Below are 25,504 nucleotides of genomic sequence, written 5' to 3'. Positions count from 1 at the left end.
ACCCCCTAACCCTAACCCTAACCCTAACCCTAACCCTAACCCTAACCCTAACCCTAACCCTAACCCTAACCCTAACCCTAACCCTAACCCTATATATGTTATCCCCGATAGCGGTTGCGCTTCGCGCCCCTTTCTATCCTATAGAGGTTATAGTTATTCTCTCTTTCTCTACCCTCCTATATCTACTTATTTATTACTTTATATTACTCTCTAACCCTACTACCTTCTACCTTATCTCTTATAATAGTTTTTATTTTAATCTAACCTTCTTAACTAATCCCTTTTCTCCTCTATAAAGATTATAGCTATCCTCTAAATTCCTATTCTCTTATTAATTACTACTTATTATTCTTATACTATTATAAATCTTTACTATCTTAATACTGCTTATATTATATATCCTTTTCTATTCTATATACTTTATAATTCTTCTCTTCTTCTCTATCTCTATAGAATTCCTACTTTTATACTTTATATTATTATCTATCCTACTAATCTTTTTACCCTCTATTCTATCTATTATAAGTAGTTATACTTCTTACCTTATCTAATCTATAGATATTATAGTTATACTCTTCTTTCTTATCCTCTTCTAATTATTACTATCTAATTACTCTCTTTTTATACTACTATCTAATCTCTCTCTCTTTATACTATTATCTAATCCCTCTCTCTTTAGATTATTATCTAATCTCTATTAGTAAGAATTAGAGTATAGTTAATTATTTATTATAACTATAGATTATAGTTATTCTATACCTTCTATACTATCCCCTTCTATCTACTATACTATATAATTACTTTATACTATTATCTACCTACTTAAACTCCTATCTTAAGTAGTATACTTATATCTTTTCTCTATAATAAAGATTAGACTATTTATCCCTCTCTCTCTTATTTTATACCTTATCTAAATTATTCTTTTAATTATATATATATATTATTCTTCTTCTTATTCTATATCTACTTACTTCTCTACTTTAATTCTTCTTTTTCTAATCTATCTACCCTCTATTATTTTACTAATCTTTATCTTTATAATTTTATTCTATATTTTATATTACTATCCTCTATTATCTTTCTTCTTATTTTATATATTCCTTAGTACTATCTATTATTTTATATTTCTTATTATCTATTCCTATTCTTCCTCTATATATTTACTAATCCTTATACCTAACTAAATTATTATCTCTTTATTTAATATCTCTTATCTTTATACCCCTCTCTATCCTTATATATATCTTAGTTTACTTAATCTACTTCCTAACTTCCTTCCTTTATTACTTTTTATATATCTTTTTATATTATTATTCTTTATAATTACCTTCTAAATAATCTAATTATTTATATTTCTATTCTTTTTATCTTATTTATTCTAATTTAATACTATAAATATTTATAGTACTAATCTGCTTTATTCTCTTTATTTCTCTTATTATATTCTTAACTTTTAAATATATATAATTCTCTAATAGTATACCTCTATCTACTATAGCTATAGATATATATTCTATTCCTAAGAAAGCTATACTAAATTATATTATTAACTATTATTAGTCTAGGCCTATTCTTTAGATTTCTATTATATTTTCTACTTTATAATAGTTATAATTATACTCTCTCTCTCTTTCTCTCTCTCTTTCTCTCTCTCTTTCTCTCTCTCTTTCTCTCTCTCTTTCTCTCTCTCTTTCTCTCTCTCTTTCTCTCTCTCTTTCTCTATAACTAATTTTAATTACTATTTTAATCTTTTATATTAGTATCTACTTCTTTTATCTTCTAACTTAACTACTATAATATTAATTATACTTATCTTATTTAATATCCTTTTATTTTATATAGTTTATACTTCTTCTTTTATATCTATTTAAATCTCTACTCTAATTCTTTTCTTCTTTTTAATTATTTTATTTACTTATCTAAATCTTTTGTATTCTAATTCTATTTATATATTTTAATTATTATAATATTTATTCTTTATACTTTATCTTTTATTCTACTCTAGAATATATACTATCTATTATTATCCTTTATTATCTAATCTTATTTTATCTATCTCTTAGTCTTATCTATCTCCTTATATTCCTTATAATTTATTATAATATCTTTATCTATTTTTATATATACTTAGCTACTATATAGATACTAGTATATTATTACCTTTCTTTATCTTTATATATACTTCTAGTCTATTTAGATTACTTTAGATCTCTTCTATTATTACTTTCTAATAGTTTATTATATCTTTATCTATTCCTCTTTATCTTATTTATATTAATTTATTACTATATATATTTATAATACTACTCTATTTAGTTACTATATTTCTTATATTCTTATCTTCTAAATATATATTATTCCCTAATTATATACTACTTCTAAGATAGGTATACTAAATTTCATAACTAAACTATATTAATCTATCTAGTCTAGATCTACTCCTTAGTATTCTCTTACCTCCCCCTTACTTTGAAAATATATATATCTTCTCTACCTTATCTTAACTAAGTAGCTATAGATATATATATATCTTCTATCCCTACTAGATCTAATTACTATCTAGCCTACTAGGCCTAGTAGTATTACCCCTCTCTAATATATATCCCTATTCTCTACTAAATAAAATTAATAAACTATTTACTTCTATGAATTTTTAAAAATTCTAGACTTAATATCACTAAGCATGCTATATATTACTAGGCTAGTTAAAATTAGCTCTATTTACTAAAAATAATTATAATTAGTCAGCAGGTAATAAATTTCAAAGTATATTCTAAGAATTTTTAAAAAATCAGGAAGTATGCTTACCTAATCAGACTATTATTATTCTATAGCTAAAAGTACCTACTATTTACTAAAAATATTTATAATTAGTTATCTAGTACTAGACTCTTAGTAAATACTAATAATTATTTTTCTTATAGTTTCTGCCTGATTTCTAAGGCCCTACTAGGTTGATAGACACCTCAGGCACTAATCCATAGTCAGTGGTGGCATAAAAGGGTATAGACTTCCCGCAGATAGTGGTCTTGGCAGACCCCAACAAAAAATTTCGACCTTACCCTGACCCCCCTAGTTTAACCCCCTTACTAGTAACTAATCTAGAATCTAATATTAGAATCTAATAGACTAGCTAGTTAGAATCATAAATCATTTTAAATCATTTAAAAATATTAAGATTTGACTAGATTAGGGGGTAGTGATGAGTTACCCTGATCACCTCCCCCCCTGTCAACCCTAGGATTTGTATGATCACCTCCCCTAGTGATGGATCATTATAGTGTTAGGAAGTCTTAAGTAATTAAGATAAGCTTTAGGAATTAAGAAGCATTTATTTTCTACTAGCTAAGAATATTAAAGGACTTATCTTCTTAAAGGTAATTTAACTATAGTTAGATTAATATAAGGATAATAACTTAGGGGAAGCGAGATATATATTCTCTAAGATATTTAGAAAGTTTATTACTACTAGACTCTTTATCTAAAGGTTGTCACACCCTGGGATCCATCTCTGCTGTTCTCTGCTAGTCAACTACTTTAGGAATGAGGTGATATAGTCCTGGACTATATCTAATACTTACCTAAGGCTTACTAACTAGGTAACCTTAATAATATAGTAGTATAATAATCTAAATAGGATTAAGGATAATCTAAAGGTAATATAAGAATAATAATAGTAGAGATAGAAGCAAGGCCTATTAAGTATATATACTTAATAGTGGTAAGTAACTAATAAATTAGATTAGTGAACTTATACTTAAGTAAGTAATTTATATTAAATATAAGAAACTAAACTAAGAGTGCTAGATATAATATAAATAAGTATCCTTATATATCCAGATTCCCCCCTTAGGTAGTTATAGTAGATGGTATAGTAATATACTAGTAGATAGATTTATAACTAGTATATAGTTATTCTGAAAAATATTTAGTAAGTAACTACTAAACTATTTTTCTATAGAAACCTGTCTAGATTTAGTATTCCTCTAGATTATGCCCTGATCATTCCAGGATTGACTGGTGATCATTAATCCTTGGGTTTCTGCCTATCACACCCACCTCACGCTAGCACAGCTGTGTCAGTGCTGTAACATTTGGTTCCTAGATTGCAAACCTGCACTAAGTTAGGGGTGGGTCAGGGTTAGATCCAGGGGGTCACTGGTTAAACCACTAGAAACTATTTTGCTTAGTAATCACTAATTTTTCAGATTTCCATAGAAATATTAATATCACTAGATAGCCTAGTATCTAGTCTATCTAATAGTTGACAACTACTATGGTTCAGAAATGATTTTTTAACCACCACCTATTCAGCCCTATAGATATTGAATTAAAATTTTAGATATAGATTAATATGATAATAATTACTATATATTTCATATAAAAATTATAAATATATTTAATAAATCCTAGATACAGGCCTAAGATAGGAGAAATTAAATTCTGAAAACCATTGAAATTTTTGATATTACCTGGGCCTACTGCCTGCCTGGATAGGTTAGTACTGCCTATCTAGGCCTAGTAGTGGTTTTTACAGTTAAACTTGCACCAAATCGGACCAGATCAGGGTCGGTTCCGAACTTCTGATTTCTAAAATTTGAACTCGAAATCGCAGCGGTTCGGTGCTAACTGGTTTTGAACTCACCCGAACTTGGACTAAATGCAACTCTAGGGTTGGCTGACCTGCATTCTGATGTACTGGACAAGTTGTTTTTTGAATCAGCTTTGTTCATCATCTGCGATTAAATATGCATTTTTATGAATTGGAAGGGAAAAAAAAAAAAAAAAAAAAAAGCCCAATCTGACCGCCGTCCACAATACAAACTGATAGCTATCGTCCATCCCCAACTCACCCTCTCACAGCCCATGAAGGCACCTTGGGCTCCCACGGGTTAAAATGCTCATTATTCCTCGCATCCCACGGCATCCACTTATCCAGCTTCTCCCCAAACCTACTCAAATCACTATGCGCACTGCCCCAATTATTATTCAGCAGCCTCCGATTAAACTCGCAGGGCATCTTCTCCAGCGAAACAAGCGGCGCCCGAAACCACCGGCCGGTATCGTTCTCAATCTTATCGTCCTTGGCCTCGGCCTTGCGAAGTGAGTGCGTACCCGACGAACCGAGATGGTACACGATCTTCGGGTGCGAGCCTTCGAACCGGATCGTGGACGAGTAGTGCGTTGTGTAGTCGCCATGTGCAGACCATGAGACGAAAAACACTTGGTCATTGAGCGTCCACACAATGACGTGCTCCCAGTCGTGCTTGTGTGCGTTTGAAAACCCAGTGTCGACTTCAAAGTAGTACCCGTACAGATACGCGCACCAGCCGTGGTTGCAGCGCTCACGGACGTACGTCTGGCTGTGTTCTAGTCGGGCCTTGTCGCGGCATCCAAAGGGTGCGAAGGGACCGCCCGAGCGGATCCCAATCTCGCTGTCGCTGTCGCTAGCGTTGGCAGCGAAGACGACTTGCTCGTCGTCGGTGGCGGCTCGAATAATTGGTCCTGGACCCGGAGGACGGGGTGGAGCAAGGGGTGGGTCGATACCAGCGTTGACTTTGTAGTCTTTGCCGATGGCCGCGGTCTGGTAGCAGCTGTCCGTGTCGAAGTCAAGGACGGGTTGGAACTTGATGGCGAGGTCACTGGCGGTGTCTGGGAACGGAGTGAGGAGCTCTGCTAGGCAGGTTCCCAGGAGCGGGATGAACAGGGCTAGTTTGTGAAGGTTGAGGGCCAGCATTGCGAGCGCTGAGGTTGGGGGCTGGGTTTGGAAGTTGGGTGTGCAAGCTGACTTGTAGAATAGTGGGTTTCTGAAGCGTTCCCAACCGCTTGATATATCATTCCTATTTCTGTTCTTCATTCAGAGACGCCATGCTTGTCGCAGCCAGCTGAATGCGATTAATTTTCAACGCGCTTCGAAAGAGGCGAAGCCTCACCTGAATCGCAGGCCATGTCCTCAATACATGAGAGTCAGAGCGTCCTGTCGTATTGTGCGACGCCACAGACACTTGGCTAATAAGTCGAGTGATACTGTAACATCCCTGCGGTGGATACATATACATGACAGGACGTCATTATGCATATTATAGCGCCCCATTAATCTTCTAGAACTGGCGATCCTCACTCAGGCCGCCGTTAGCTTGGTAGGGATGTTCAGCCCTAGCTACGTGGCTGGCCTGCAACCCCTGACATGTCGTCGGCCTATTTTTCCTTCATGCACGAGGTGCTTAGATCAGCAGATGTAATTCTAGATTGGCTTTTCTTTGACTGTTCAAGGTGCTACTAGTAAGGGTCTAGAACTGGTCGAGAACTGCCATCTGTGTTCAGCTGCAATTTCCCCGGAAAGATTTTCAGCCCTAGATGCTTTTCGGACCCCCACGTCATCCTCGCATCGGCGATTCCGATTGCGCACTTCGCAATTAGCAGTCACCGCCACTACTGTCCAAGCAGTCATGGCATGACCTGCAGCAGACAAGCACTGCAGTATACGATGCGGTGAACACTTAGGGGAGAAAACGGCTGATAGTGCTGATAGTGATGCCGGAGAACCCCGAGAGCTGATATGCACTCCGGGCGCATGCAGGCTTTTCTGCTCCATAATGCTATCTAGGCTCACAGTACCCCGCACCTCAGCTGGGTCGACAGACTTCCCAACAAGCCCATCATCCATTCTCTATCATGAGGTCTATAACTTGTCGCAGTTTCAGCGCTGGTTGCCCGGTGAATGTTAAAGAAGAAACCTCGCCCGTTTTAATAGCAACTGCCCTTGCTCGTCCATCAACGCTGCCTGCCTGCTCTTCGAGCCAACCTCCAAAATGGCGGCACTCAAGCAAAGCAATATTATCCTCCTCTTCACGAGTCTACTCTCCCTCCTGCACCTCGCGACATCCCAAAGAACCCCCAACGAAAACCTCGTCCTCGCTGACTGCGGTATCGGCCTCGGCGTCAACGGCGGCTCCACCTCCCGCGAAATGATCTACTATCCCGGCGACGTCTGGACGGGCAACGGCGCCGACACCAATAAACCAACAATGATGGTCAATGTCCCCTGGTCCGGTTCATATCCCTGGGGCCAAAAGGGCGGCGTGTCCGCACGCATGCCCAACGGCGACGTGTTTACTGTGCACATCAATCCAAACATCAAGGACCCCATTGCTGCAGGCGACGCGTGGCATATGTATGAGATGAATTTGCCGCTCAAATGCTATAGTTATCATCGTGATAAGGTTTATAAGCTTGATGATGGCAAGTGGTGCTCAAGTGCGTATGTGTGCAATCATCGAGGCACGCCGACGCCGCATGTTAAGCCAGCTCCGGCGCCGAACCCTGGGCCTGCGCCGGTGAATCCGAGTCCGCCTTCCGGGGCTGTAATTTGTGATGTGTTGAATAATTGATGTGTTGGTGTTGTTGAGGTAGGGGAAATTTGATGTGTGTTGTTATTTGTGGAACAAGGAAGGGTTTGAAGTGTTGCATGTACCTGCTCGATTTATGTTTTGTCATGGCATGCAATGGTGGGATTTATAGTTCAAGCATTTGGTGCGTCTAATGTTCCTACTCGCTTTTCATCCAAATAAATGGGACTTGGAGGGGGAATTCATCATGTTGTCTTATATGATTCTCAGGAGTATACCTAACAATAAACAATGCCTCCAGCAAGTATTTCACGTAATCAAAATTCATAAGGAGATAGCCGTCCTATCGTCCCTTCGAGATGGACGTCTCCCAAGGAGTCTCCTTCCTGCACTGGAATAATAGGACAAACGGACAGGAAGCTCCCATCTTTGGGCAGAAAGTTATAAGGATGGACTTGCTTCTATTTGTCCCTCCTGCTGTTTGAGTGTTAAAAAGGCCCCTAAGTTTGTTAGGGGACGCCTTGTGTGGTCCAGAAGACTGGAAAGAGGCCTTTTCTGCACTAGAAGACCATATGCTCCCACTTTGTTCCAAGACATCTTATGAATACTAAGACTTGCTGCTATGTGTGACTAACTTGCTATAATTCTTTTGTGTAGTCTCCTTTATTCTCTTTAGTCACTCAACTTTCAAGTTGTTTAATATGTGGGCTATATATCTTATCCCGCCATTGAATTATCTCCATTAGAGAGGGCTCAGTGTCATAGGGATATCTAAGACAGAAGCTGTTAAATTCCCTCATGTGATATACTAGTATTCTGCCAACGCCAGCAGTTTATATCTCAAACAGACCCCTCCAAAGATTGCGGCACCGACGCTGATTTACGTAACTTATGACATATCCTGCTTCATGCATGAACCTCTTAGTGGCGAACTTCTCGGGCATCGCGAATCATCAACACGGCCCATAGAGGCCGGTAACTCTGCAGGATCGAGAAGCTTTGCGCCCTTCACGATGATGAAGATACGAACTGGAATACTATGATGCCCATATTAACGGCTGACAGGGCAGCATAATCCTCCCAACTGTTTTTGGCCTCCCACCTTGGGAAGCTCGATGACTAGGGTCCGTAGCGTACAGTGTGCAATATGAGATATGTCTACATTAACTTGGCAATAGTGACAGTGAAGGCGTTGCTCTGATCCCGATACTCGAGAACCTTGGCAACGACCAAGCAATGATCTTCATTCTTTGTTAAATGTAAGGAACAGGTGATTGCAATGCAAAATATCGATCCTTGGACTATGATGTTAAAGAAGTCAGGAGTTCTTGCTCTAAAAAGTATCTTGTTTCTGGTTATCAATTTCAGATAACTTTGCCAGCTGTCGAGTAGGCAATGGTCAGGACGTACGGTTGTGGACTTTCGAAAGCTATCTCGGTCGAAACGCCTGTTGCACCCATGCGCAAGCTCCTCCTCACAGACAACAGAATAACAGCTCTTCGCTCTGAAATCCTTCTTCATAATCGACTGTTTAAGGACTCCGCACATGCCCGCATCGTGTTGCTCTAGTACAAGTCCGATTCGATGTTCTACCAGGCCATCTGCTGCCAAATAACAATTCCTCAACCGGAGCGTGTAAATTTTCACCCAAAAATACTGTTTACAGTATGAGAGACTGAGAACTGACATTTTATTTCAAAAATGATGCCAGATTAGCACCTGCTGAGAAAGTCAGGTAAACATGATATATTAAACATGACATTTATGTCTGTACTCCCCCATACCCTCTAGGAAGTGCGACACTCCTTTCCGATGTATTAAATGAGGGTCGTTGAGCTCATGCTGCGAATTACGGTTGCCAACTCTTTTTGAACCGGCTAGCGTTTGACGTCAGCTTGGCGGTTCATTCGAGAAGCCAGTAAAATGTCAGATTCGTTCAAGGAGACAGGCTTCCAACTCTCTAGACCGTGTACAAATGGTCAATCAACGACACCATCCAACGTTTATTACAGGCCATAAGCCCCACCACTATCAAGGTGGATCAACGGTTCAGCAACGGCGAGTCAGGACAAGGCTATGATTGGCCACTCAATTTATTCCTTGTGCCAGCAATTGCACGCGGACAAGGCGCCGCTACACAGATGATATTATGCCCCGCATATAAAGGGCGCCCTCCCCTGTCATCCCATGTTTCATCCGCCAAACCCGCCCCGCGAAATGACTGTTGAGGCAGAAACCATCACCGTTGACTCAGGCGATGACTGGGCGTCAACTTACACAGCGACAGACTCGGAAGTAACCTCCCTCCGCAGCAGCGTCTTTGATTATATCTACGAAAATGGGCGACGGTACCACGCCTACCACGCCGGTGCGTACTGGGGGTCGAACGATGAAAAGGCGATAGATGCGATGGATATGTGCCACTTTTTGTACGGTCTCCTTCTCCACGGAGAGTTGCATCTCGCTCCATTACAGCATCCGAAACGAGTTCTAGATGTCGGCACAGGGACGGGGGCCTGGGCCTTTGAGTTTGCGGATATGTATCCCACAGCCACGGTCATTGGTACTGATCTCTCGCCTATCCAGCCGCGGATGGTACCGCCCAACCTGAGCTTTGAGGTCGACGATTGCTGTGACGAGTGGATGTACCGGGAGCCGTTTGACTACATTCATGTGCGGGGGTTGTATGGGTCCGTGGCCGACTGGAACAGGTTTTATCAACAGGCTCTGAGGTACACCTTCGCCGATTCTGGAATGGTTGACTGTGCTAATGAAGGTGGTTGAAGACATCTAGTACCGGGCGGGTACATCGAGCAAGTTGAGATGGGAGTTGTGCCTACATCAGACGATGGAAGTCACGTGGGAACTGTCTACGAGAAATGGGGCAAGGCTAGCCTCGAGAGCGGTGATCGATTCGGCAAGACCCTTCGCATTGTCGACGAGTCAAAACAGCGCATGATCGACGCCGGCTTCATCGAGGTAGTCGAGCGACGTTACAAACTACCGATTGGGCCGTGGCCGAAGGAAAAGCACCTGAAAATGCTGGGGAAATACTGTCGGTTGGTGGTCGAAGAGAGTATGGAAATGTGGACGATGTACTTGTGGACCAATGTGCTGGGAGTGAGAGCTTGTCACCCTCAATCCTCTCAAAGCTGGTACTGACTCGTTCGCAGTTCTCTAGAGCCGAGGTTGAAATGACAATCGCCGAGATGAGAAAGGCAATCCGCGATCCCAGCATCCACGGTTACATCCATGTCTCGGTGGTGTATGGTCGCAAACCAGACAAGTAGCAGTTGCACCCCAGTCAACGACACAGATTGAGACTTGAATTTCATCATCTCCGTATACAATATGAATATGCTCTCTGTTCATTGGCTCGCCCCTTTTTTACCTTTGCCATTGTTCCCCTGGCACCGTAGCCCCGCAGCTTTCTCCCTGGAGTCCCGCCTCCCCTGGTTAACCGGTCAAGCAGCCACTTGATCAGGCAAGGTACTTCACAGGGTTGATATCTGCGAACACTCAATGGAAAGGTCAAGTGTGAGTATGGCAGAGCAATACTACCATCGCCTTTACCATCACCTTTGGAGTGGTTTTTCTCTGCTGTCTCATTTACCCGAGCTCCAGGTCACTTACACTGATAGTGGCCAGATTGTCTCCCAATCTAACTAAGAGTATTTTACCTTTAGATGGTAGCCCAAGACTTGGACAGTCAGCGTTGAAATGCTGCGATGGAAGTAGGTTCTGTTTAAGGTCTCTCCTAATTCTCCTGCCTGGGACCTGGGTTATGTTTAAGACATGGAACTAAGCTGACCTAATGATTCTTCTTTACTTCATAAACCAGGACTAGAGTAATAGTGATAGGGAAGGTTCTATCTATCATGGTCCATCTGCAGATGATACTGTCTATTTAGAATATAAGCAGTATTATATTAATATTTATTTATATTGCATGGAGAGTTGGCTTAAAGTATAGTTAAATTTAATTAACTTTGACTACTTAATATGGTAGGACCCCTTATCTATCATTCTATACCTGTGATAGTATTATACGATCCAGTCCTTAGTTAAGAATATAGCCAGCTGAGATAGTCTATATGTTTACCATCTTTATGCCCTCTTAGAATATTATACTATAAGTAGGATAGGGAGTGCTCCATCCAAAGCGCAGAGCACCTATGTCTTGACCCGAATTTCAAGCACATCTAGTAATCCGGTTTAGAGGCTGATAGCAACAGGGCCGGCAATGGGAAGTTGGCCAAAGCAAGGCCAGCCCCCCTTGCATTTGTCCGGCAGTCGAACCTGCAGGCTACAGAGGAGTGAGGAGTAGGACTGAACCTGTGCAGCAAACGAAATAAAAGGGCCGGTCAGTGTAATTTGTAGCCCGATTTTGCGCAGGCCGGAAAGGAATGAGAATACAGTCTGTCAAGGAGATTATTTACATCCTAGGTTGCAGGAAGGCCCGTCTAGATCGTGTTCAGTGCCCTTATGACAGAGTCTCGGGCCTACAGCGTGGAAAACAGGATACTGCCGTTTGTAGAACTCATATAATAGAAACTTAAAAGTAGTTAGTCTCCTAAAGTATACTAACTACTTTTAAATTGTTTTTTTCTTTAACTATAAATAACTCTACTAATCCTTTGAATTTTTAATAATAATACCATTATTACATTAGTTTCTTTAAGCTCTATCAAATGGTATAGGTCTTATTATGATTAGCTATAGTTGTGGTGTTAACCCAACAAGTGAATCCCTATACAAAAGTATTCTACTGGTGAAATGTTTCTTCTGTAATCATGGTAGATTGGCGTATGGACTCGAGTAAGATTGTTAGATGTGGCTCAGGTATGAGAGAGACGAGCTCCTTAGGTTGAAGAGGGTACTTAGAGACATAGAAGAGTGAAGGTGATGCTACCCTTCTTTGAATAACAAGCACCAAGGCAATAGTATCATTTCCATATTCACTGTGTCAGGTTTTCAAATCTAGTCTAAGAATAGGTCCTATCACTCTATAGCGCCACAGTGAGCGAGAAACATCATAATTGCAACCTGAATGTGGCAACTTCAAACGCACGAAGAGCAATTCTGATATTCCCATCCTGGATTTCTAGTGGCTCCTCGTCATCCTCAAGGATGTTGCATTTCCAAACGTTGACGACTGGCAAGGTAGTCTTGATGGTACCACTTGCATGCCCTCCCAGACTCTCAAACACACGGAGGATAATGCTCTGACCCTTCCTTCTCTCAGAGTCAGCCAACGAGACATCTTCGTCATCTTCTCCCCGTTTGATAGTATCTAGGATTAGTGATTCGTTGCCCGTAAGGGTAATGTCGTCCAACGATGCCGGGCCTGACCCCAAAATCAAATGCATGGGGTTGTTGAAGTTGTATCCCGCACGTACAGTTCTAAAGTCCAGAGGGCCACGGTGGGGAAAAATAGCGTACCTGATACGATGATGGCCTGCGGAAATTATAGTAAGCTGAAACTGCAAGGTGAAGGATTTCTTCGCAACTACTAACCCATATCAGCAGACGCATCAGGGGCCTTGGGAGAGCGCAGGAGAGACAAGCGCATGAGATGACCACAGGTAGAAAACCCGTACTTGCTATCGTTCAATATAGAAACCCCGTAGCCATTTTCGGAAAGGTCTGCCCATTTGTGACAGCAAACCTCAAACTTAGCCATGTCCCACTGGGTGTTGTAATGTGTCGGTCTTTTCACAATTCCATACTGAGTTTCATATGAAGCCTCAGTGTTCATCACGTCGACGTCGAATTCAACCTTCAGGAACTTCATGTCCTCGTGCCATTCGACCTCGGTATCGATTTCGATACGAGAGGGTTCATCATCTATGGCGGCATGGAGGCTAATGGTCGATTTTAACCAGCTCCTTTCGCTGATGATGGTTTTGGTGACGATGCTTGCTCTGTATGGGCCCCGCTCGGCGATGGCCGAACTCCCGCCTTGCAATTCCTTTCGGGAATTGAGATGGTACACCTCGACATCCCAAGCTTGACGGTATAAAGGCTTGTCATCAAAGATCACAAATTGATTAGCCTTGCCGCCATGGGAGAGAACCTGGCGGTTGTTTGAAAGATCAACTAGGGAGATAATTGACCCGTTCTCAACCTCCAGCTTGTAATGTCTGTTTGACAGTTCAAATACATTGTTACGGACTTCAGCAACGCAAATAACAGGCTCAGTGGGTGTAGCTGGAAGGTTTTCGACAGAAGCCACACCGATACCTCCCTTAATTACGGCGTACTGGGAGGACGGAAGCTGTACCAATTCCTTGCGGGGCCATGGCAGAGTGTTGAGAGCAATTCGTCCCTGGTCAGGGGATGCCTCATGCACGAACCCGAGTGCTGAAAGCGCTCCTCTGAGCAATCTCTCTCCACTTGCAAATGCGTCGGCGTAAAGCTTGTCAGAGTCATCGTAACACATTCTGATGCAGCTTCCTGGCAGACAGTCATGGAACTGGCATAGAAGGATGCCTTCCCAGATCTCATCAATATCTCTTTTCGGATACTGGTAACCGCTATTTTTGATGCTAGCCAGAGTTGCGAGATATTCAAGATCATGGAGCATAATCTCTGCTTTTCGGTTGTTCCATTTGGTCTTCGCTTGTGTAGTATATGTTCCCCTGTGCAACTCAAAGTAGAGTTCTCCATACCAGGTCACAAATTCAGTGCCAGTCGCCGCCTTACGTTCCAGAGCCTCGAAGAATTCATCCACAGACTTGCCTTGGTGAACCCGGGGCAGGAGTCCTACCCTGTCGCTCAAGCCACGGAACCGACGCAGGGTTTCAATTTGTTGGAATGTCGGGCCGCCTCCACCATCGCCTTTGCCGAAGATCAAAAGGGATGAGGCATCTTGGTCTAGCGACTTATGCTGATCAATGCTATTGGCAAGTTCACAGAATTGAGCGTCGGCATTGTAGGTTTCTGATGGGGGCATATGGCATAACACTTGACTTCCATCAAGAGCGACCCAGTTAAAAGTTGTGTGGGGGAAATTGTTAATATTGTTCCAGCTGAGTTTCTGGGTCACAAACCGATGCATACCGGCGAGCCGACATATCTGCGGAAGCTGCCCAGTATAGCCGAAAGTGTCTGGGAGCCAGAATGTTTGAGATCGCTTTCCAAATTCTCGCTGAAAAAAACGCTGGCCATAGAGGAATTGGCGAATCAAAGATTCCCCGCTAGGCATGTTGGTATCGTGTTCTACCCAGCTGCCTCCGATAGGTTGAAAAGAGCCTTGCTTGATCTTTTCCATGACCCTGGCATATACCGAAGGGTAATACTGCTTGAGCCATTTGAATTGCTGGGCGGAAGATGCAGTAAAACGGTGCTCCGGGTAGCGATCAATCAGATCACACTGATTAGACCAGGACCTTGCCACCTTTCTTTTTGTCTCTTCCCATGGCCATAACCAACAGGTGTCAATATGACAGTGTCCAATAGCGTAAACAATTGGCTCAGTATGGGACTCGTAAACCTCGGCCCGATCGGCTTTCTCTCCCAGATACTCGTGGCTTATCTGCCTGGCCTCGCGAATAGATGCATCACTCCCTTCGCCAGCCGTAAACACATCAATAATGGTGTTGGCAACCTGTAGCGCTTTGTGGCTCTCCCACGAGTGCTCAGGAAATTGACGCGCCGCCTCTATCGTCGCAGACAGTTAGTTGTCGCTCTCCAGATACACAGCGAGAAGCCATGACATACCGCTGATGACAGAAAAATCAAAGTATAATGCTCGGGCTTCCTGGTTGACAGCCACGATCTCAGCTTTCTCCAGAGTAAAATAGCGATCAGGGTCTGGAGGTTGATTTCTTGCGCCTTTTCCAAGACCAAACATCCCGTTACACGCCATTTCCAAGTAGAATGTGTGTTCTTTGCCGTCCCTGAATTTAGGGGGGATAATCCATTCCACGCGCTCTCCGTCTCCACTGAGCCCCTGCAGTGGGTGCCCGTCTTCCGTCCAGATCATACCTTCGTTACTAGCCTCCCAATGCAACTCTATGATCTCTTCATTCAAGAACCCATCAGGTACTCGCACTTGCACCTTGAACCAGTGGGTCGACCACCCAGGTCCGAAAGATCGGCCTACCTGAGTGGGTTGGAACTGCTGCGATGTGGCTTCGTCGAATGTAGGCCGTGAGAGGCCTGGAGCAGACCACACTGATAGTTGTATGGTTGGTTCACCACAAAATCGTGCCTTATATAACGATCTAGTGGCGAATGGAGGAGAGGTCAGTATCAAAGACGGTTGATGCGATAAGCGGCAGCTCTTACGAGAGAAGATTTTGCCTCTCATATTGACCAGGCTGGATAAACGTCTCCAGACGATCTCGGTAGATGCTATGGACTTGCTTGCCAACAGGCCGTGCTGAGAACCTTGGATAATTGCTGTCTTGTGTCATATTTGATTACTCGTGATCAGTGCTCAGAGTGATGTTGACTTCTATTTAGGACCTTGCTGATGTTCTGAGTTAACCTACTCAAGCTTATAACAGATAATACTTGGGCCGGAGCTTCATTTATAAGGTCCAATGGGTAGACCTGATTGTCTATTCTAGTTTCCAAATCTGGAGATCATCCGCGAATGGCTCCGTCGGTGCCTCTGCCAATTGCTTGTAAGTACTGGACACGTATGATGTCTAGCCGATCGGCAAACGAAGTAAATTGTGCGGCAAATGAACCAGGACCAGAATTGACCGAATCCGCTGCTCTACCGCGAGCATCTTGTGACAGATGCGGTTCAAAGGCCGGCGGCTAGACATCCCCAAAGCCGCGGACTGAGTCTGCTGTTGATCCCAAGCCCGCTAAGAAAATTAAAGAATCCTTCTCAAAGGTAAGCTTGTGGATCTACCCCAAAGTACGGCGAGATAGAGTTAACCCTAGTTCTTATCTGGAGGACTGAGCCGAACCGTAAGCCAAAAAGGTGAATATCAAAGGCGGGGAAGACTGTGGAGCCAAGATGGACAGCACTGTCATTGGCGAATTTTACACGTTTTTCGGTGCCAAATACCGCGAGAAAAGTCCACGCGCGCGACGAGCGTTGTGGTTCAACTCCTGCGAATGGAGAGATAGGTTTTATGGTTCACCTTAAGAGATTCGCCGATCCGTGGTTGCGAAGAACCTAGTCTCGCCGTCATTGGACCGTCTTAATTCTATACTCAACTTCGTCCGCAGTCAAAAGCACAAGTTCCTTCAGGCTTGTTGCCATCCCGGAAGATTGCGACACGAACCACTAGATGCCGAGTGGGTTTGCATTGTCTTTACGAGATGGGAGCCGAACCTGTGTGAATACGCAACCCATCTCTGGCCGGGCCAACTCCAGTTTCAACACCAGTGGATGATAGCCATGCACTAATACCCCGCCTTTCTTGAAACCCAAAGGGCTGAACAATTCCGTCCGGGGTAAGATAAAAGTCTTGGATCAATTGCCGTCAAGAGCCCGTTGGCTGGTCAGTCGCTTCAGCATCGAGTCCAGGAAGCTCTCTTTCCGGCGGTTCGACCTTTCTCCAATGTAAAGCGTTAGATTGCGGAGAATCTGGGGGAAAAATGTCTGTTCATGGCCAAGTGGGCTTAAACTGAAATCAGTTTCCTGACAAGCAATTTTAATACGACGTTTACTTATAAGCTCAGTCTTTCTCTCTACTCCTTGTCGTTTCGCTTTCATATTCCCGATACCAGCTCGTTGGGCCCTGACACTTGTACTGTTCTAGGCCTTTCTTAACTAAGTGTACAGCGGAAATATTTCTCTTATCAGACAATACAACAGCCGAAATGGAGTCCACCAAGTGCACTAGTGAGACGATCGAGCAAGCTATCACAACAGAGAAGATGGAATCTCAGGTTGAGAAGGGGAACAATCCCATTATGCGCACCAAAGAAGATGACTTTGGTATATGGCAAAGCGTAAGGAGATACAAGTGGGTGTCTGCCTTGGCAATGATTGCAGCTTTTAGTGCATCGTTGGATGGCTACCGTAAGCATTAATTCATTTGAATTGACCCTCTTCAATCCTCTAAATGTCAATAGAAATCAATCTGAACGGCGGTATCGTCGCCAACAAGGGATTTATTCGTCAGATGGCCAGTCCGGGGACAAAGATCATCGACAGCAAGTATGTCTCTGCGTGGGGGGGCATCCAGGCTGCTGGCCAAACCATCGGGCAAATTGTGTGCTATCCACCGAATTAAAGACGAATCCAGGCTCTGGCTAACACAGGCTTCCTCGCTCAGTTTCTCCAATATGCCACTGAAAAGTACGGTCGAAAGGCGGCTTTTTACACGCTTAGTGTTTTCCTTACAGCGGTATGGACTTTGATAGCACCCCAACGTTTATGGACGGACTTTCCCCTTGCAACAGAGATTAATTATGCTAATATATTTGCCTTTCTGCAGAGTATCTTCGCTGAGTCATTCAGCACTTCTTGGGAGCACTGGCTTGTAGCCAAACTCCTTGCAGGCATGGGGATTGGCATGTTACAAGCCACGCTGCCGTTCTACATCTCAGAGATTGCACCAACTCAGTTAAAGGGGTTCCTGATCAATGTATATACTTTGTGAGGCCAACTGTTTGTTGAACTAGCCATGGGATCATCTACTAAAACTTATCCACATTCAGTTGGTTTGTTCTAGGACAGCTATTTGCTTCGGTGGCACTCAACAGACTCAATGCCCATAATCCATACGACTTCCGGACTGCTATTTATAGTCAGGTACGAAAAGATGGCATCTTCAATGGACCCGAGCATGCTAACCCATTTCTACCAGTGGGCTATGATTGGGATTTCCATCATAATCATCCTCATTATTCCCGAGTCGCCCTGGTGGCTGGTCAGCAAAGACAAGCAAACCCAGGCAGCCAAGATTCTCCAGCATTTTTATGGTCGGATTGAAGGATACGATATTCAGGAAAAGATTGTGCGACTGTTCCCGCTGTGTCTTTAACGCCTGCCTTATCCTGACTTGTCCACAGAATGCCATGGCGGCGACAGTCGCTGAGGAGCGTCGCATTGCAAAGGAGAACTCGCAAGAGGGAATGTGGGGTATTTTCCGTGGCCGAAACGGTATCCGATTCATCATTGCAGCTTGGCCAAAACTCACACAGCAGTTCGTCGGCCTGTCCGTGTTCAATACTTATGCTGTCTACTTCTGTACGTGAACACTGTCTTTCGGGATTTGTGGCTGACATATTTCAGTCCAATACGCTGGCAACAAAAATCCGTTCTTAGTGACTCTCATCCTTTCATGCTGTCAAATCATTGCAATGATTCTCACTTCGACACTCACGGACCGCCTTGGCCGTCGGCCTCTTACTGTGTGGCCCTATGCTGTCACTGTGTTATCGGTTCTGTGCCTCGGCATTATCGGATGCTTTGATTACACTCAAAAATCCACTAGCTCTCTTCTGGTTTGTTTAAAATCTCTGTTCAGTACATATACTTATGGCTGATGACGGACTCAGATCTTCTTCGCATGCTTGGCAACTTTCTCCACTACTGGTGCGTCCGCTATTGGATATGCCTACGCAGCCGAAGTGCCCAGACAGTCTCTGAGAGCGCAGACGGCCGGCTGGTCTCTGGCTGCTTCAAATTTGTTTTCAATCATGTTCAGCTTCTGCACACCCTTGATGATCAATGGAAATGCTCATTGGGGTGTCAAGACCGGTTTCTTGTAAGTGTGGAGAAAACTCCATTGAAGCAAGTTATTGCAAGTCTGCCTTGATTAGCGCTAAGTCCCATATACAGCTTCGCAGCTACTGGCGCCATTGCGGTGATCATTGGGTGGTTCATATTGCCTGAAGTATCACTCCGAACTCCTGCCGAGATTGACGAATTGTAAGTTTATAACCATTGCAGTGGAAGGGGGTGATCGTGGGCATGCTAAGACTAATGTTATCGCGTCTTGACAGGTTTGAAAAGAGGGTCGACTTCCGCAAGTTCAAGGGACATGTCACGGATGTTGAGATTATTGCGAGGGCTCATTCTGCAACTGCCTCGCAGGTTGCTTAAATTGTCCGATGGTATTGATAGGAATAGTCAATTATAGTCTTTGCTCCTTCTGGTTGTCCATGCGATTTATTCATTTCTTTACCACTGGAATTACCATTTAAATGATCCCAAAGAAACCCCCGTTCACAAAGTCCGAGATATACTTGACCCACCGACCGGATACAGTCAGACATGCATCCGTGGTATCCGTTGGCCAAAATTGTTAGGATCGTACAGGTGCGGTAGAAAGATATAAACATGTGTGTATTACTCTAATCTTGTAAACATAGATCTCCTGAGTCGACATATAGGCAAGGATAGAGCAAGCTGTGAAAGACTGGCAGGAACCGCATTACCAGTGATTGAAAGGCATGGGAATAGAGTTCTCAGGATTTTTAACAAGACTCCTCGAATGAATAGACATGTTCTTGAAAACACAGCGTATAGAACACACCTATCCCTCTAGCTCATTTAATTGACAACCTTCAGTTATTAGGTAGGCAATTCCATGAGCCCCTACTAGACCGCTCTCACGGCTTTCCGCAGCCTGCCCACTATGGGAATCCGCACCCCCTCATTCCCATCGCTGCATCTGGTGAGGACCACACTCTCAATTATTCAGGCAGGGTGATTTAGCTATTATTCTATTCGTCTCATGGCGCTGTATCCGACTATGCTAGTTATAGAGTCCCCATTAGCTAGTATAACTATGAAACCCCTATGTACCTGTTAGGCCCAGCTCTCCTAATTAGTAGAGCTGCATTCAGTCTGAGTTTGGGCGAGTTCAGAGCCAGTTGGAACCAAAATGCTGTGATTTCAAGTCTAAATTTTAGAAAATAGAACCAACCCTGACCTACTGGGGCTCCGGCCCAACATCTAAATAGCGGTTTTAGTTTGATAGGATTGGTCGCTTCGAGGTCGGATCTGGCCCTGCTATTTCATTATTGTTCCAGTGTATAAGAACGCCTACACTATATAGTCATTATAAGAACGCTTACGGCGCCTGCTACTGTATGGGTATTGGAGCAAAGAGTCTTAACTGCTGACCGAAAAGGGAATTCAATAGATGCAGCATCTGTACAGTTTGGTCCTTTGTATTTCAGGGCTCGTATTCCTTCTCTGGGCCAGAGTCTGGTTTATCAGCGTGTTCTTATCTGTATCTAAAACAGGCCTTCGAAGAGCTTATCCTTAGACGTGATTTAAACTGAACCAGATGTAGCAGGGCTGCAAAGCTTCCCCGCAGCGTTGCTCGTTGTTGTGTCTGGAACACTTGGACGCTTCCACGGTTGGACAATAGGGCAATCTGGGCTGGTAATCGCTGGTTTTGTCCTGAGTTGGCTGGCAGATAGAAAATCAAACGCATTCCAGCATTACAGACCATCATTTGGTCTATAGCAAGTGATGCAACAGATCTGGTTCAGCTGTAGCGCTCTGTACTCAACATCGGCATTGATTATCACTAATACTGAGAGTGGCACGACTCAGATTTGGTGTTGCTGTCGTGCTTCCAGACTCCTGCATCCGCCTGTTACCCATATGGCTTACCCGGTGTGGTTATTTCATTAGACTTTCGGGGATTGGTTATCAGGATTGGTGGAAATACTGACTTCAGTGGCAGAAAGGCAAGGTCCCAAGGTTCAGTTGAACTTAAATTAGGTCATTCTAGTACCCCGCAGGATCATGCTAACAGTCCATTGAATACTGGAAACGATGTGCGAATCCTGCCTTACTTCCTCTGCCACACAACTTAAAAGAGACAGACGTCTCCGCGCCTCAATTGGGTGAACCAATGTTGAAATCTATTTCGAGGACCATTCTCAAGGCGCATCCTCTCTGATCATTTAAATACTGCAAACGTGGTGGTGTTGCACCTGCGTCCGAAAATGATGATCAATTATATGCTATGGCCTTGACCGAGGAGCAACTTCGCGCAGTCTCCTTAGCAGAGAGAGTGGGCGGGACGGCTTCCCTGCTGGGCTGCCTGCTAATCTTCATCACGTATTGCGTATCGGCTGCCTTTCGCAGGCCAATCAACAGATTGATTTTCTATGCATCCTTTGGGAATATCTTTTCCGCCGTTGCTTCTCTGATGAGCATGGATGGAATCACAGCGGGTCCAAATTCTGCCTTATGTCAAACACAGGCATTTTTCATCCAGTAGTACGTCGCTACTCACTCACCCCGCGGACAGATCTTGCAAAAAATTCAATTCTAATCATGCCCTGGGCATGCACAGTTGGATGCCTGCGGATTCATTATGGTCCTTTTGCATGGCCCTGAATATCTACCTTACCTTTTACCGGAGGTACACGGAAGACGATATAAAGAAGCTGGAAAAGTGGTATTTCCTTCTGTGTTATGGGCTACCTCTGGTGCTCGCGGCCGTATTGATATCCATCAAGACTGATGAGCGAGGAAGGATCTACGGACCTGCTTTGGTAGGTGTACCCGGACATTAACGAATGAAGCAGCGTAGTAATTTTCGGACAGATTTGGTGCTCGATCAGCGGCCCGTGGCAATTCCTTCGTCTGGTGTGTTTCTACGGTCCAGTATGGTATGTTTGTGCATATTCCAACGTTATTACCTCCCTTTCTCATCGTCCTAAAAGGGCTGTCAGCATCGCAACTTTTGCGATATATGTCAAAGTGGGTAGCGACATCTTCCGCAAGCACAGAGATTTCAAAAGTGCAAAAGATACACTATCTGCCAGCGAAACAATCAGAAAGACTCACTCAATCACCGTTCAAGTAACCACAGGCGCCGAGGGACGCCTGGCAGCCGAGGGGGCAGCTCCGTATGCTGTCTGCATCGAATCACAACAATCCAGATCTCAAAACAGGATAGATGCTCAAAACGGAAGTAATAGGGCTATGTGGGGCTATATAAGATATTCTTTTCTCTTCTTTATAGCTATGGTAGTTACTTGGGTATGATTATTATTCTTCCCCCTACTGGCCTCATTTTGTGCTACCCTGCTTATCTCCTCTCAGCGGGCCCTGCTCTTCCCAGCTCACACTGTTTCAAGGACATGTCTCTGATTGTGGACGCAATTTACTGACTTTGTTCTCTTTCCCAGATCCCGTCATCAATTAACCGGATATACGGTCTCGTCCACCCTAACGAGCCCAATTTCGGCTTGAACTTGGCTGGCGCGTTGGTCCTTTCTCTACAGGGCTTTTGGAACACCATTATCTATGTCTCGACCACAATGCCTGTATTTCGAAGAGCATCGAGTTCCTGTATAAAGTCAATATACCCTTCACGCTTATTTCGCGAAACTCGGGGGGGGACACCGAGGAACAGGGATGGTATCCCGCTCAATAGAATGGGCTTTGATGGGAGGTCAGACGCAGGAAGCACCTCCTCTTTAGCACTACGTCCGCCAACCGGCTCTTCAGTGGCAGTGCCTTTGAGTGAATGTAGCTCCTACCAAGCAGAGCTATAACCATGAGACGAGAATTGATGAGCATTATGCGGCATCCGTTAATTTTGCCTTCGATAATCATTCGCGAAGCCCCTACATCGATATAGTAAGCCCCGACCCTTTGAAGGTAGCTCACGTAGATTCCGGCATAGTCCAGGCCGGAATTCAGCCAAAAGCCTGACTTTGTGAGGCCCTCAAGCAGAGAGGAGTCCTAAGTCTATTTGAGCCCTTACCGTCTGTGGGCCGAATGTTTTGCCAGTTCGGACGGCACATTTCAGGCCATCAGTCTGCGTCATCCACCGGTGGCCTATCGTCCGTGTAGAGCCCCCCTGGACAGTCCGCTTCTCTCATCTCTCGACCTTTTATCTCACTCTAGCATCCGTATCTCTGTCCTACGATGACCATAGCAACTGAGATTTTGTGTCCTGAAGAAGAGGCATTCCAGCTCCTCGACAAGTACTTGTGGTTTCCCAATGATGACCAGTGATGTTGGTGGGAATAAACTGGGCCTAATCTGCTCAAGCTTCTGCGTGATGCTCAGTATCCGCAGGAGGATCAGTTTTCCTTGCCTCTATCTCGTGCGGCAACTTTTGGTTCCATACCTCGGCACCTTCCCAGTCGCTGGACAGGCAACTCGCCTTGGAGGAGCAATGTGGCCACCTATGGTGTTCCTTTCGAGCTCAGCTGGAATCTCCTACACGATATCGTGCGGATTGGGTTCGAACACTCTCACACTTGGCAGAATCCGGTGTCGATGCTTTCAACATCATAGCGCTGGACGAATGCCTATCCCACCTTGCGTGTCTAGACAACAGCATTGATGTAGCCCAGCTCAGGCACTTCCAACACGAACTTCTGGTGACTCCGATGAAGAAAGCCGGTTGCTCAAGAAGAAAGCCCCCCCCCACCCCCCAAGTCCGGGCGAGGCCATCAAACCCTGGCGGTGGAATTCCCGAACGGCGGCATCAGCGCCAAGGCCTACCTCTTCCCAGGCATGAAGTCGCTAGCGACTGGAATGCCGCCAGGAAAGCTCATTCTCGACTCCATTAAGAGGCTCGCTCTCTCGGGATGGAAGGAACCCATGCATCACCTCTGCAACTCCCTCGGCCTGCAAGACGACGGACACCCAACAGATACCGCGGTTCCCCCGTTCCTTCTCAGTGCCGACCTGTGCACCCCCGATCACTGTCGCCTGAAAATCTACGTCACCGACCAGGTGGTATCATGGGATCGGGTAGCGGACACGTAGTCTCTTCGCGGGAAACGTCTGGAAGATCCTCAATGTGCCGATGGTCTGACCCTCCTGAGGGAACTGTGGGATCTCCTCGAGATCCCTAAAGGGTATCGGAGCAACATCCGGCTGGGACTTTGCTTTTGGGACATCTCCTCCCGAGGACTACCGACCTGTCATGATGGCGAGCAGGACCTATCTCCCAAGAAAAATTTCCGGATCCCCAGATACGTCTCCTTGCCTTTGGAAGGATGAAGTGATCATGTGAGCACGACTAGAAAATCAAGAGGCGAAAGCAAAGACTGGGATATCGTGATGTTAGAAAGCAGTTATCTTTATTTTCCTTAAAAATGATAAGTCTCGAGTGATATCATAAGTTATCCAGTTGATGATTCTTCGCTGCTGGACAGTCTTGTAGGCAGCCTATGTACACCTTTCAATAATCAGACACGAAGAATTCATGATGTAAGGTTGTAAATTGTGTGTGAATCGCATTGATTAGTCGTTAAGCACTTCTTGGGCACTGGCGGATCAACACCCAAAACTGGTGTGGATCGACCTATTACCCTGAACCCATTGCAAGCACTCGATTTTCCCCGAACCACTAAAACCCACCACTAGGCCTAGGTAGGCCTAGCCCGGCCCCTACTAACAATTTTTGATTCGATTCAGGTTGGATAAATGGTTAAATTCTAGTACTTGTTGAATTCAACCTAGCATTAACTGCCATACTATCTATCATACTATCACTATTGCCTATAGAAAACTAATATTCTTATATATAATATATATGATCTTTATCATCTTATTGATCTATATCTAAAATATCAACTCAATAACTATACTGCGGAATGGATGGTGGTTAAAAAACGTTCTTAAAGTATAATCGTTATTAATGGTTAATGTGCACATATATATAAACCATCAGCACTTTGATACTAATTCCTGATGAAAATGATTATTCCCTTTTATCTCAGCGACCAATGGGTATTTTGAATGGATATTTATATATTTAGATAGCCTTAGTTTAGGCTATCTAATGATATTAAAATTATCAAGTGAACCCTAGAAATTAGTGGTTTCTATCTAAAACAGTGTTGATAATCTTACTCAACCTATTGGGATAATGTTCATCGCAATGGGAGTAGAGCCTTTGAATCGTGCGAGGGTAGAGGCTTGGCCCGAAGCCCCCGTACGTGCCTCCTTGATATCGAAGGGTGCTAACGTCCCTTTGATAGTTCTACCTAAGCTATGAAGGAGTGTGCTGATCCCAAATGGTTACGTACATAATAATAATGATCACTAGATATTACCATACCTACTCTTAGAGCATACCGAACAACCGATGTACCTGTCGATATCACACTATTCTAATAATACTAAAAAAGTTGTAACAGATGGTTGGGACTGAATCTAAGTTAGTTCCACCCTAGGGGAACTGAAACCGGTGCGATTCCCTAGGCTAGGCACTGAAATCAAACCGCTATGGGTTTGG

At 44.0% G+C, this 25,504-nt stretch overlaps 6 protein-coding genes across 6 annotated transcripts; 4 read left to right on the top strand and 2 right to left on the bottom strand.

Annotated features, from left to right (window-relative positions):
- Window positions 1–4,852: 4,852 nt before the first annotated feature.
- ALT_9675 (NPP1 family protein) lies at window positions 4,853–5,740 on the bottom strand (the record flags this gene model as incomplete). Its single annotated transcript, XM_033564389.2, has 1 exon — window positions 4,853–5,740. One exon carries the CDS (start codon window positions 5,738–5,740, stop codon window positions 4,853–4,855), a length of 888 nt encoding a protein of 295 aa, XP_033420280.2.
- Window positions 5,741–6,815: 1,075 nt separating this feature from the next.
- ALT_9674 (uncharacterized protein) lies at window positions 6,816–7,394 on the top strand (the record flags this gene model as incomplete). The annotated part of the gene is made up of 1 exon (XM_033564390.2): window positions 6,816–7,394. One exon carries the CDS (start codon window positions 6,816–6,818, stop codon window positions 7,392–7,394), a length of 579 nt encoding a protein of 192 aa, XP_033420281.2.
- Window positions 7,395–9,539: 2,145 nt separating this feature from the next.
- ALT_9673 (class I SAM-dependent methyltransferase) lies at window positions 9,540–10,642 on the top strand (the record flags this gene model as incomplete). The annotated part of the gene is made up of 3 exons (XM_033564391.2): window positions 9,540–10,084; window positions 10,139–10,472; window positions 10,526–10,642. 3 exons carry the CDS (start codon window positions 9,540–9,542, stop codon window positions 10,640–10,642), a joined length of 996 nt encoding a protein of 331 aa, XP_033420282.2.
- Window positions 10,643–12,385: 1,743 nt separating this feature from the next.
- On the bottom strand, window positions 12,386–15,666 carry ALT_9672 (alpha-mannosidase; the record flags this gene model as incomplete). The annotated part of the gene is made up of 4 exons (XM_033564392.2): window positions 12,386–12,810; window positions 12,870–15,014; window positions 15,075–15,530; window positions 15,645–15,666. The coding sequence occupies 4 exons, from the start codon at window positions 15,664–15,666 to the stop codon at window positions 12,386–12,388; spliced, it is 3,048 nt and encodes a 1,015-aa protein (XP_033420283.2).
- Window positions 15,667–17,141: 1,475 nt separating this feature from the next.
- ALT_9671 (uncharacterized protein) lies at window positions 17,142–19,374 on the top strand (the record flags this gene model as incomplete). Its single annotated transcript, XM_089600667.1, has 10 exons — window positions 17,142–17,343; window positions 17,397–17,536; window positions 17,600–17,922; window positions 17,985–18,078; window positions 18,134–18,283; window positions 18,339–18,516; window positions 18,562–18,773; window positions 18,828–19,036; window positions 19,111–19,200; window positions 19,275–19,374. 10 exons carry the CDS (start codon window positions 17,142–17,144, stop codon window positions 19,372–19,374), a joined length of 1,698 nt encoding a protein of 565 aa, XP_089455164.1.
- Window positions 19,375–23,254: 3,880 nt separating this feature from the next.
- On the top strand, window positions 23,255–24,027 carry ALT_9670 (12-alpha,13-alpha-dihydroxyfumitremorgin C prenyltransferase; the record flags this gene model as incomplete). Its single annotated transcript, XM_089600666.1, has 3 exons — window positions 23,255–23,266; window positions 23,320–23,526; window positions 23,656–24,027. The coding sequence occupies 3 exons, from the start codon at window positions 23,255–23,257 to the stop codon at window positions 24,025–24,027; spliced, it is 591 nt and encodes a 196-aa protein (XP_089455163.1).
- Window positions 24,028–25,504: the final 1,477 nt, after the last annotated feature.

This window comes from Aspergillus lentulus, assembly GCF_001445615.1.
Source record: "Aspergillus lentulus DNA, contig: Alt17, strain: IFM 54703, whole genome shotgun sequence".
Lineage (NCBI taxonomy): Eukaryota > Fungi > Ascomycota > Eurotiomycetes > Eurotiales > Aspergillaceae > Aspergillus > Aspergillus lentulus.
Note: the sequence above shows the minus strand (reverse complement) of the source record. Positions and strands in the feature narration are given on the sequence as shown.